This window comes from Gloeophyllum trabeum (assembly GCF_000344685.1).
Source record: "Gloeophyllum trabeum ATCC 11539 unplaced genomic scaffold GLOTRscaffold_00014, whole genome shotgun sequence".
NCBI classification, from domain to species: domain Eukaryota; kingdom Fungi; phylum Basidiomycota; class Agaricomycetes; order Gloeophyllales; family Gloeophyllaceae; genus Gloeophyllum; species Gloeophyllum trabeum.
The window spans coordinates 56,502-67,038 of record NW_006920423.1 but is presented as its reverse complement, the minus strand read 5'-3'; the positions used below and the strand labels follow the sequence as shown (position 1 = coordinate 67,038).

At 55.5% G+C, this 10,537-nt stretch overlaps 2 protein-coding genes across 2 annotated transcripts; one reads left to right on the top strand and one right to left on the bottom strand.

The window, feature by feature from the left end:
* Window positions 1–34: 34 nt before the first annotated feature.
* Window positions 35–811, top strand: GLOTRDRAFT_132530 (uncharacterized protein; the record flags this gene model as incomplete). The annotated part of the gene is made up of 1 exon (XM_007871430.1): window positions 35–811. The coding sequence occupies one exon, from the start codon at window positions 35–37 to the stop codon at window positions 809–811; it is 777 nt and encodes a 258-aa protein (XP_007869621.1).
* Window positions 812–8,662: 7,851 nt separating this feature from the next.
* On the bottom strand, window positions 8,663–8,890 carry GLOTRDRAFT_132529 (uncharacterized protein; the record flags this gene model as incomplete). The annotated part of the gene is made up of 2 exons (XM_007871429.1): window positions 8,663–8,785; window positions 8,849–8,890. 2 exons carry the CDS (start codon window positions 8,888–8,890, stop codon window positions 8,663–8,665), a joined length of 165 nt encoding a protein of 54 aa, XP_007869620.1.
* Window positions 8,891–10,537: the final 1,647 nt, after the last annotated feature.

The following is a 10,537-nucleotide window of genomic DNA, read 5'->3' as shown; positions in this document are numbered from 1 at the left end:
CTGAGGCACTCCCGCTGTCGTATGGACACCGTCCATGGATAGAAGAAGTCTCCCAAGCGACCCACAGACACCAGTGATATCCCCTGGGGATACTCAGGACCACCTGGAAAACGATTGTGGGCTGTATCTGCCTGATGACTTGCCATCGGCGAGGTTCAATAACCTCTTGGGTTCGTTGCCTGCACTCGAGAATGACAACACCAGGGGTCACCTCCATAGTTGTGACTCACTGGGGCAGGATGCCACAATTACGGGGCCGGACCGCAGTATCTTGTCCGGCCTGCAGGGCAGCTTCCAAAGTCACCTTTATGATCTATCTGAGGAGGATACCCCATTCTCTGTTCAGTATGGACCCCGCTCTTACCGTCCGGATGCCCAAGGTGGGTCTCCTGTCGAGCCAGGTACGGTTCTATCCTTGGAGAACCTCGATCCCTGGGGTGCCTTCTATGACCCTGACGCGCTAGCGCGGAATACTGGGATGATGCGGCCGGACCCCAGCCTCTTCCTTGATCCGTCATACAGTGTCCAACACTACCTTCACAATGCTCCTGAAGAATATCAGAGCGAAATCAGCACCTCCTCATCCCCTGTTCAATACAGACTGCAGCCTTACCTCCCTGATGCCGGTGGAGCGGGTCCTGCGCAACGGAGCGCTAGACCATCTTACGGCCGATACACCTGTCAGTTTTACTTTGAAGATGAGGCAGCTGGCCAACAGGGAGATCTGATGTCCCCTGCTACCGTTCATTCCGATTCTGATCGGTCCTCATTCCCGGGTAGTACTCCAGACGCGGCCTGGAGATTGTACTGAGTTGCTCGTCTCCTATGATTGTGGTGACCAGTAGTCAACTAGTTACGTCTTAAGTTTTTCCTGGTGCTCGTCCTCCATCTCTTCAGTATCTCTCGCTATGTTACACGTATGCTGCTTGTTGTGTTATATTCCTTACATGTTATCCCATCATGTATGTATTCTGCGTCATCACTGTCTTTTATCTGCTGCTCATACTCATGATTGTATTCAACACTTATACACCCCCTAATGCGCATGAATACATATTGATGATCGAATGGGTGCCCACGGCTCCGCTCATCCTTGCCCATCTGAACCGAGGTACCTAGCAATAACGCTGGCAGCTACGGCAGCTGTGGTAGAAAGTGGGGGACGGAAATCAACTGAAGTAGTCAATGACTGATCACGACTGTTTGCCTGCGCTGGTAAATAAGCGGCCAAGGGTACCGGTTTCTGGAAATGAACACTACCAGATTTACAGAACAGGAAGTACTAGGCAGGCCGCCGGTTGGCTGCCGGTGTTACCGATCCAATGCAACTCGTCCGTGAAGGGATAGCTCATGTCGCGCGCCGAACATGGAAATCCCCAGCCCGAGGCCTTCGCTTCGAGGAAGGAGTCTAAAATCACTAGAGGCGCGAGATGTGATGGGTGCCTAACCAGGAGCATTCTTCACGACGTCTGGAAGAGTCAAGTTCCGTATCCTCCGTAAAGCAGCAATACTGTAACGAAATCCAGTCGACTGCGTGAGTGGCTTAAGTCACCTCACACCCGTCCTCTCCGAGTCTGATTCTCCTCCGCCCCCTGAGGCGCAGGTTCCCGCTGCGCATGTTTCTTCTGCTGATACTCCTGCCCTCATATGGATGCCGGTCGTGAGCCCAGCTAGTTTTCCTAGTGGGCATCAATCACCCATGATGCGCCCGCCGCATATTCCTGAGAATCAATCAGGACGTGATTCTGGCTTGTATCTTCCTGACGAACCGTAATCCGTAAGATTCGACGGCCTCCTGGATCCAATGCCTGCGCTTGACAGCCCTGATGAATGGGGCCTCTTCCATGGTCCCGACTCGCCGGCGCGGAACATCGAAATAACAGTGTCAGATTACAGTCTCTTTTCTGACCTGGAGTATAACTCGTCCAGTGACTCTGGATCGCTTCCAGGAGAAAGCAGCCCTGGTGTGTCCTTTGCTGGATATGATCGTCTATCGTACCTCTCCATCGTCAGCGGTTCTCCTATGGAAGCAAGCCCTCGTCCATCATTGCAAACCCCTGGTTGGTGGCACATCTCCTATGATTCTGATTTGCTCAGGCAGAATGCAAGAATAATGAGCTCTGGGACCTACTCTCATACTGTTCCTGAAGCCTTTGCAGGCCAAGGCAGCGATTGCCAATCCTCTGCTCATTACAGTCCTCGGCCATGCCTTCCAGATGCTTGGGGACCGGTATCTACCCAAGTGTGCGCCGCACTGTCATACTATGCACATCACTCTTACCTCGACGACGTCCGTGACACGACTTCTGGAGGATCCCGTGATGGAATATTCCATGATCTCCATGAACGCCAGCGCTCTCGCATTGCTTTTAGTGCTGATGGATCCTTGTACCCATGTGCTCAGGCTCCGGACGCACCCTGGGGTTTGAACTACGTGCCTGCTCCTGATGACTCGTAATCACGGTTTCAATTCTTCTCTTCAAATTAATAATTCTCAGCAATATTCTCTCTCTCTCCATTCCAGTGTACGCAACCCATCGTCTCGTATCCTCGCATACTTATGTCCGACCATGCACGAATTCTTGTCCTCCAGATTGTTCATTCTTCTGCATTGTGCTAGCTCATTACCGTACTTGACACACTGATACGTCTTCTGGTGAAAACACCCTTGCCACTTGTATATGCGAGACTAGGAAGGGCGGAAAGCGTGCATTCCGTGAGTCGACATATTGACCTCAGAGTGGTAGAAAGTAACTTGATTCCTTTCGTTTAGACCCTGACCTTGGCGTCGCCATCGTGATGCATACTACGGATGATTGGGATAAATAGCACCCTCTGCATTCAAAGGTCCTTGTGAGAGTCCTCCGCAGAGAGAGAACAGCTGATAATTGCACGAGCGAGCAGCGATTTTGCGCAACGAGAGTGGCAGCTCAGTGTCAAGAAACATGATCGTGACCGGACATGCTATGTCTCGACACCACGCTTTCTTTGCATCAGTTCCTGTTGTGCTGGCCCTAACAGACTGGTGCATTCCTTTGTGAGAGATATTGTAATACATATATCACGATTCAATGTATCCGAATCGCCCGCCCTGCCACCAAACACCTTGCCGCTTGCTAAGTGTCCTGCTTCCACCAGACTATCCAACTGAGCAATCGGGTTCTTCGAAGTTAATCCTTATAAGCTCCCGCAACTCCATTTGTATCTCAGGTGAACAGTAGCGCTCGAATTCCGCTCTCCGAGTGCGCAAGCCCTGAAACCGGCGTTGGGTGACCGAAGAGGAAAGCCACGATATGAGCTCGTCATTGTCGATATCCGGAGACCATTGGGGGATTATGAGGCGGTGGCTGCGAAAAGCCCACCAGACGATGCGAAACTCGAGTGTCGCAACGAGTGCCCGTACAAAGTTCAGTACGCAGGAAGCATCGACGTAAATGTCGGCCACGGGGGACAATGCCGCAAAGAAATGGCCTCGAATGCGGTCGTCACGAGGATAAGGGAAGTTGCCTTCCAAATGAAATGCCGACAGCTGGGGGTATCTAACCGGTTTTCCTTCCAGGCGTGATAGAAGCGACGGCATCGCAAGGCACCCAGCACCACGGCAACTGCAGGATTTGAAGAGGTGGCATGAGGGATATATGGCCTCAACAAATGCTCGCAGAAGGGACAAGGAGGGTTCGCGGAATGTAAGTGACTCCAAATTCGGCAGTTCCAAATCTCTGAAAAGAGGCTCGAGTCCACCAACGTACCACGAGTCAAACAACTCTGGCATATCAACCAGAATATATTCCTTCAAGTCCGGCAGCACGATGGGGCGCTGCGAAGGCAATCGTTTAGCCCAAACAATGTCCCGTTTGATTGTGAGGGTTGTCAGGCGTGGCAAAGCCTCAAGGGCCTGAAATAGCCGGAACTCGAGAGGGGCGTATGAAGGGAAGTATTCAAGCGAGAGTGTGGTGATTCCCCAGGGGATTGGCATTTCATAGTGGAAGAAAACTCCGAACGACCCATGGAGGGTAACATCATGGCATACGGGGGCATCTATCCTCAAGGCGTCACGAAAGTCGTCCCGCCCAACCGCCTCGATTCGGAGCCGACGGAGTTTGGGTGCTTTGATGACGTGCAAAGGCCGCAAGACAAGTTGGGGATTCAGACAGGAATGTAATTTAGAGAAGCTGTGATAGCAGAGGTCAAATTCCCGCCAGCGGTGGGCCTCAGCTGCGATCGTCTTGAGACAGCTGTGGATGGCCTGCAAGGAGATGCATTTCCCGGTGTATACAGACTGCGGTTGCAGATAAACCCTGATGGTAAGGAAACGCTGCCTGGACCGATCGAGCTGCAAGATTAACAGCTTTTCCCGAGTGGAGCAGTTTACGTTGATCTCCTCCCATAGCTCGGACGTCCCAACCACAAGGGATCGCCACTGGGCACTCACTGCAGAAAGCACGAAAGCTGGTGGCTGGGATGCTGGTAATGTATCCAAGCAGTAGTACTTGAACACACTGAGCAATAGTTCCTTGGACAATTTTGATATCGCGGCCACAGATCCACCTGCGTCGTCTACTCAGCCAACGCACGGCTAATAAGCTTTTCGGTTGGAAACTCACCGAAGACTCGGGCACCCCGACGTCTCACTGACGAGCTACTTTCTGCAGCTCTACCCTTCCTAGTCAAAGCGCGAGAGGTGGTCTTTGAGCCACTCATCTTCATAGTACTAGGGAGGGGGGAACAACGATTAGTCGACCAAAGGTGGCATGCACGTAGAGTGGGACATACTTGATATTGGGGATAAGTCTAGAAGTGAATTCGAGGAGTTGCTGGACGTTTGAGGACAGATGGCTTGCTGAACGCCAAGGTGGTGAAGCCGCGAGTGGCTCAACATCAACATGTTTGTCTTAGTTTGGACGTGATTGGGTTGTGTCGCCACTTCCGCCACAAACAACCCGCCTCGCGTCCTGATCGATCCCGCACCTCTTTCTCGTTCCATCGACATACGCTAGTCTCGCCCTTTTTCTGATCGTGGAGCCTTCATCCTATCCCAGTCGTCCTTGGGATGCGTCGTCATTCCTGCTGCATCGCTCTTTGATCGATATCCTCCGTTCGCCTTCAACGTATTCTAGACGAGTCCTGAGGACTACCACAACTCTAATTTCGCTCGAACGTCTCTGCCTTAGGCAAGAAGGCACCTTTGCGCGGCCAGGCATCCTCGGAGCAGCGTTGGTGCTATCGGGCCAGTAACGGGGAGCCACACCGCGCGCGGGTGCGTGCCATCCCGCGTTCGTGGGTACTGTGATCCTGCGGGCGCACCTTCCCGTCCGGGTCTTCGCATCTCGCACTTCTCCCTTCGCACTGCAAGTAATCCAATTCAATCGCAAGGCCCTACGCGCATACACACACATAGTCCGTTTGAGGGTTGCGTCGGTAATCACGAAACACTCTACACGCACGACAGAACGGCAGTGAGGTGCCTCGGACGGGTGCAAGGGATCCGCGCGCTCCGGACAAAACGCATCGACTGCACGCACCGATCGCAGATCCCAGGAAGGCTACACGATCGCGTCCTCCGTGTACTACCTACGAGATACGTCAGTCAGCAGCAGGACGCACAGGCGGAGACCCCGAGCCGCCGGGGCCTTGACAAGCCGTACATGCACCTGGTTGCTCCGCGCTGATGACTACGAAGACAACAGGTGAAGACGGCTGCGCATCATTGTGATGGCCACAACCAGGACGAAAAGCGCGCGCGTGACCCGGCGTGCGGCGGGCTAGGATGTCCTTCGGGATGCCTACAAACGCCGTACTGCACGACTCCAACAGGCTTTGAATCCAGAAGTTAGCGAGGGGCTGGTAGCGAGAAAGAACAACGGCCGAGCAATCGACGCGTCCAAGTAAGTGATATTGATGATCACGAAGACAACGAGGCGGAGGACGGGTGAATGGCTGCTAGCGATGGACGATTGTGCAGGAGCACACTAACCAAGGTGCCCCGCCAAGCTTGATCCGTACTAGCTCATACATACGACGAGTTCCGGTCCGAAGGCACCACGACACACCTCGCAGCTTTCCTGTCCCGTGAAACCCACGGAGCACATACTCCCTTGACGGGGAGGGCGATCACGCACATACCGGGAAAAGAGCGAGCAACAGCATCGCATAGCCCCAATATCGGCGGCCCAGCGCGCCAAGCACAGAGACAGAGTCCGCGAACGACGACTCGACTCGTGGGGCTGACACGGGAGAGAAGACCACGCGAGACCCAGGTCGCTCGGCTGCACGTCCGCCATGATACGACAAACACATTGGGAAGCAGGGAGGGACGATATCGCCTCTCCTGGTCCCAAGCCGTCGTCGCGCCCCCCAGAGAACCGCAAACCGACACGCACTCAGGTCCCGAGTCGCGGCCCACGCCCGACGCTGGCAAGCCTTACTTGACGGGACACCCAGGATGGTTGTCATGCGCTTGATGGTCTTCCGGGTCCTCCGGACTTACGACCGTGCGAAACAGGGAGAGGGGGGCGGCATGACGCTCGCGCTGTGCCCTCGAGCCGACATTGTGCGCGTGCGTCGGGCGCGGGACGGTACGTAGAGAGTCCAGGCGCCCTGTCGCCTGCAATACAATACAAGTACTAGTATGAAGGTATCGGAAAACAATGGGATGCGAGCCTGTATATACGAACGATCCCCGCCTTCTCTGCCGCCGCTACTGACAGGTCCCGCAGCAAACCAGCTCCTGGAATGACGCCCCGTAGCTCGTGGGGTGCGCCATCCTTCTCCGAGAGCAACATTCGGACCAAGAACAGCTCAACAACATTGGGACGTCAAGTGGTGTTCCTCGGCATTCGGTTGTCGTCGCGTTATTAGAATATCCAGTTACTCGTTGCCTCCGTCCGAGGCCAGAATGCGGGGGAGAGCGTCAGGGTTGACTAGGATTCAGAAAGCCAGAGCCCGAGACAGGAACGTCGCCGATGACTACAGCGCTGGTGACAAGCGTCGGTGATGGACTACAGAGTCCATGTAGTTATCCTGCACATAACCAGGTCGCTTAGCGAAAGGCCAGAAATAAAATAAAGGGCTTGAAGGAGAACCTAATTTCGAAGAGGAGTGTGACTCAGACGCGTCGCGCCGCGGCGGAGATGCGCATCGCATTGCCACCATGTCCACCCTACTCCAAGCCTTACGGGAAGCGCGGAACGGCTTGCGAACATCGCGTCTCAACTGGGGGGGGGGGGGGGGGGGCGTTGCATGAAGTCGGCTGTCTGAGAGCAACTTGCTCAAGATTGACTTGGGCCCGCTGTACCAGCACTCTTGAAGTATCCCCTGACGCGTCTGCCTGTGCGCATCGCGCCAGTAGATACTCCAGGCACCTGATGTACGGGCATGAATGGAAGCCATACCATATGCAATGTGAGGATTGGTCATTTTGCTGAAATGGCTTAGGCTTCGAAGAGGGCCCCGTTGCTGTTGTCGGTTCACCAGAATGGCGTCTAATCGATCCTAGCGCACCGGTAAATATTCCACATTCGCCTGGAAGGTGACTGGTCGTTCGCAATAACGTGCTAGCCTCTGGGATCTTAGTCGTCGCGCTTGACGTTCCCCACTGTCTTCCTGTGGAAGCCTTCCTGGACGGTGTAGACTGGAGAGAATTTTACTGAAAATAAAGGTTACAGTACCTCCCGCACCTGTCACTGAGCGCGGAGAGCTCCCGCGTTTCATTTAACGGGTACAAGTTACTTCCGCTCATACTCCGGGGACGGCATGGCCATCATATGCGAGCGGCCTGTTGAAGCACCTGTCCACTTCAGCCCCTACGACGCTTGGGTTACGCAAGCCTCTCGCCGGCCATGCAAGAGCGATTCCTCACGGACCCCGATTATCGGATTGTGATTCTCGTCTCGCAAGGTTCGTCCACCCATGAGAGACTGAAAGATGCACTGATGAGAAATGGTAGAAAGTGGACAACAGGGTAAAGGAAGTGAGTGACTTGCGCACGTACCACGCTACGCAGGGGACTCCTACATCTGCTACACGCGACATGGCGACGACCCTCCGCAGAAGGCATACGGCGAGCCTGTCCCGAGGATGAACACAGTTGATGCATATGCATAAGGGTACAAGGTGTGAACAAGTATGTCATCCAGCAATTGTTGTACAGAGGGCAAGGCAAGGCAGGACGCGAAGGGCAAGACAGGGAATAGAGAATAGAGATACGAGTGCGGTGCGGTCACGCAGCAGGAAACATGGCGGGCGTGGGGGCAGGCGAGTGTGTGCACCGGGCGGGATACAGAACACCAGAGTACACTGTGCGCAAGTACGGAAACCACGACAGCAACCTCGCAAGGCAGGGTTTCGTGCGCATAGGTCGAGCCGGGCATTCCAAGATGAGAGGAGGGGCGATGGTATGGGTTACCAGGGAGAATCGCCGCCCCAGGATCGTCGTCAACGCGAGAGGGTCGATGGGGGGGCCAACAGGGGTTAGCAGCAAGACCATGACGGCGTGCAAGGGCTTATTCAGGATAACGCGCAGTGGTTGAGGACAAGCTGGACCCGGAGTCGACGAGGCGCAGTATCAACCCTGCGACTCCCCCCGAATACCAACACGAACCCGCGCCTTCGCCGAACGGCCTCCTCCCCGCCCCACGCAGACCCTCTCCGCCTCCCCCCTCGTCTATCTTCTACCTCCAGATCTCCGGCGCAGCAGCTCGCCAAGGAGCGCGTGCCTGCCGTGGATGGACGAGGCGCACCTCGGCACCTCCCCATCCGACTTGCGCATATCCAGCTCATAGAACACCTGCACGCCACTCGGTCCCGTGAAGAGGCGAAAACAGGGCACACATGTACACGCACCTCGTACGAGCAACACGTCCACGACGGGCAGCGCGCGCTGGAGAGCCATGAGCGCGTTTTGAGCGAGCTGGCGAGCCGGGGGTGGTTTGAGGGGCGATGCTGCAGTGCATTGCTGACATGGACATGGAGTACATATATACGGACATGGATTACATGCGAGCATGAATGCGGGGGGCGATCGAGATAGCAGCGCAGCGTGGTGTGAATGTCAGTCCGAGTCCGAGTCGACTCGCGTGCGTGGGCAACTTGGAGGTGAGTCGAGTCTCGCGGGCGGATTCTGAACATGGACGTTGAACGTGAACACTGGCGGGCCCCGTCACTGGCGGATGTGGAACTTATGGGCACGCTCTGCTTGGGAGGTTGATCTCAGAGACTGCGTGAGCGCTGTTCGCTCGCTGTCGTTCCCGTGCGCATGTTCTGAGGCGTCCTACATCTTCGAACAGGCCCTACGCGATCGGCCAGTCGCCCCTCAGAGCGGAGGAGGATCAAGGCCCGAGTCCTCGAGGGACTATTCCGGCTCACACATATGGAGAACAAGGTACACCAGCTGTACCTCGCCGCGTTTGGCGCGCGCACGAGCAGGTAGCTGTGGAAACCCCCGGTCCTCTTGCGCAACGGTTCACGCTGGCACGCCCGCACCGATGATACAGCGCGGGGGAGGTTCAAGTCGGGCCGCGGTACCAGCTTCGCGCTATCATTTGGATGTCGTGCTCGCGCCCCCACGTCCGTGCAAGTTCGCCTTCCTCGCGCTTCTGTTTTCTCTCCGCGTGCGTCCCCTTCCTGCTTCCACCTGTGCCTCCCGAGAGGGGCTCCCTGTGCGACCGCGCATGACCGCGAGGCCCACGCGCTCCAGCCCGAAAGCCTCACCTGCGCGCTGATCACATCACCGGAACCGTGGATAGGGCGGTGCTTCACCACGCGCTGACACACCCGCACCTCAAGACGGAAGAGCGTGTGAATCCTCCCGTGCCCGCGCTGTTGTCGACGTCTCACTTTGTGGAGGTTCGCGGCATGCATGAGCGGAGCAGCGAGTCTGGTGTGCCAGTCCCTCTCCCTGCCTGAGCTTATACGCCTGTATGGATCGCGTCCCGCTGGAGGACAGCAGGACCGCCTGCTTTGCGTGTGTGACGCGGCCCTGTCTGAAGAATCGCCCCTGTGAAGGTGGATGCGGCCTTCCTGCTGCGAGCTCTGTACTCGCAGTAGTGTAAGGGGTAATAGGTCGGAGCCTTACTTCACCGAGTAAATTAACAGTCGCGGTCTGGGGGGGCTAATTTACCCTGCGTAATTCACGGTTAATTAACCAGAGCGGGCTAAAGAGCTATTTGGCGTCAATTAACGCATGAATTAGGTATATTTTACCGGGAAATCAACCGTCAAATAGATCATTTCGGTATGCTACCACTTATCCCATTCCAGCGGCGTGTCATCCATAACCGCATCATCCGACACATCTCTATCGCTGTCCACGGTCTCTATGGAGGGGCCCTGTGGAGTGTCAGAGAGGACATCGTGCAGGCGCGACAAAAAAAAGGCCACTAGAAATTGGCCGAAGCTTTTAGTTACCGGTCGGGCAGCCACAGGCCTGCTATAGCTATACCGACACATTTCTCAATGAAGTACATATAGCGTATGGGTAGTCTAATGTAAGAGCGTACAGACATAACTGCAGTAGGCACAGGGAGGCGCTAGGGATACA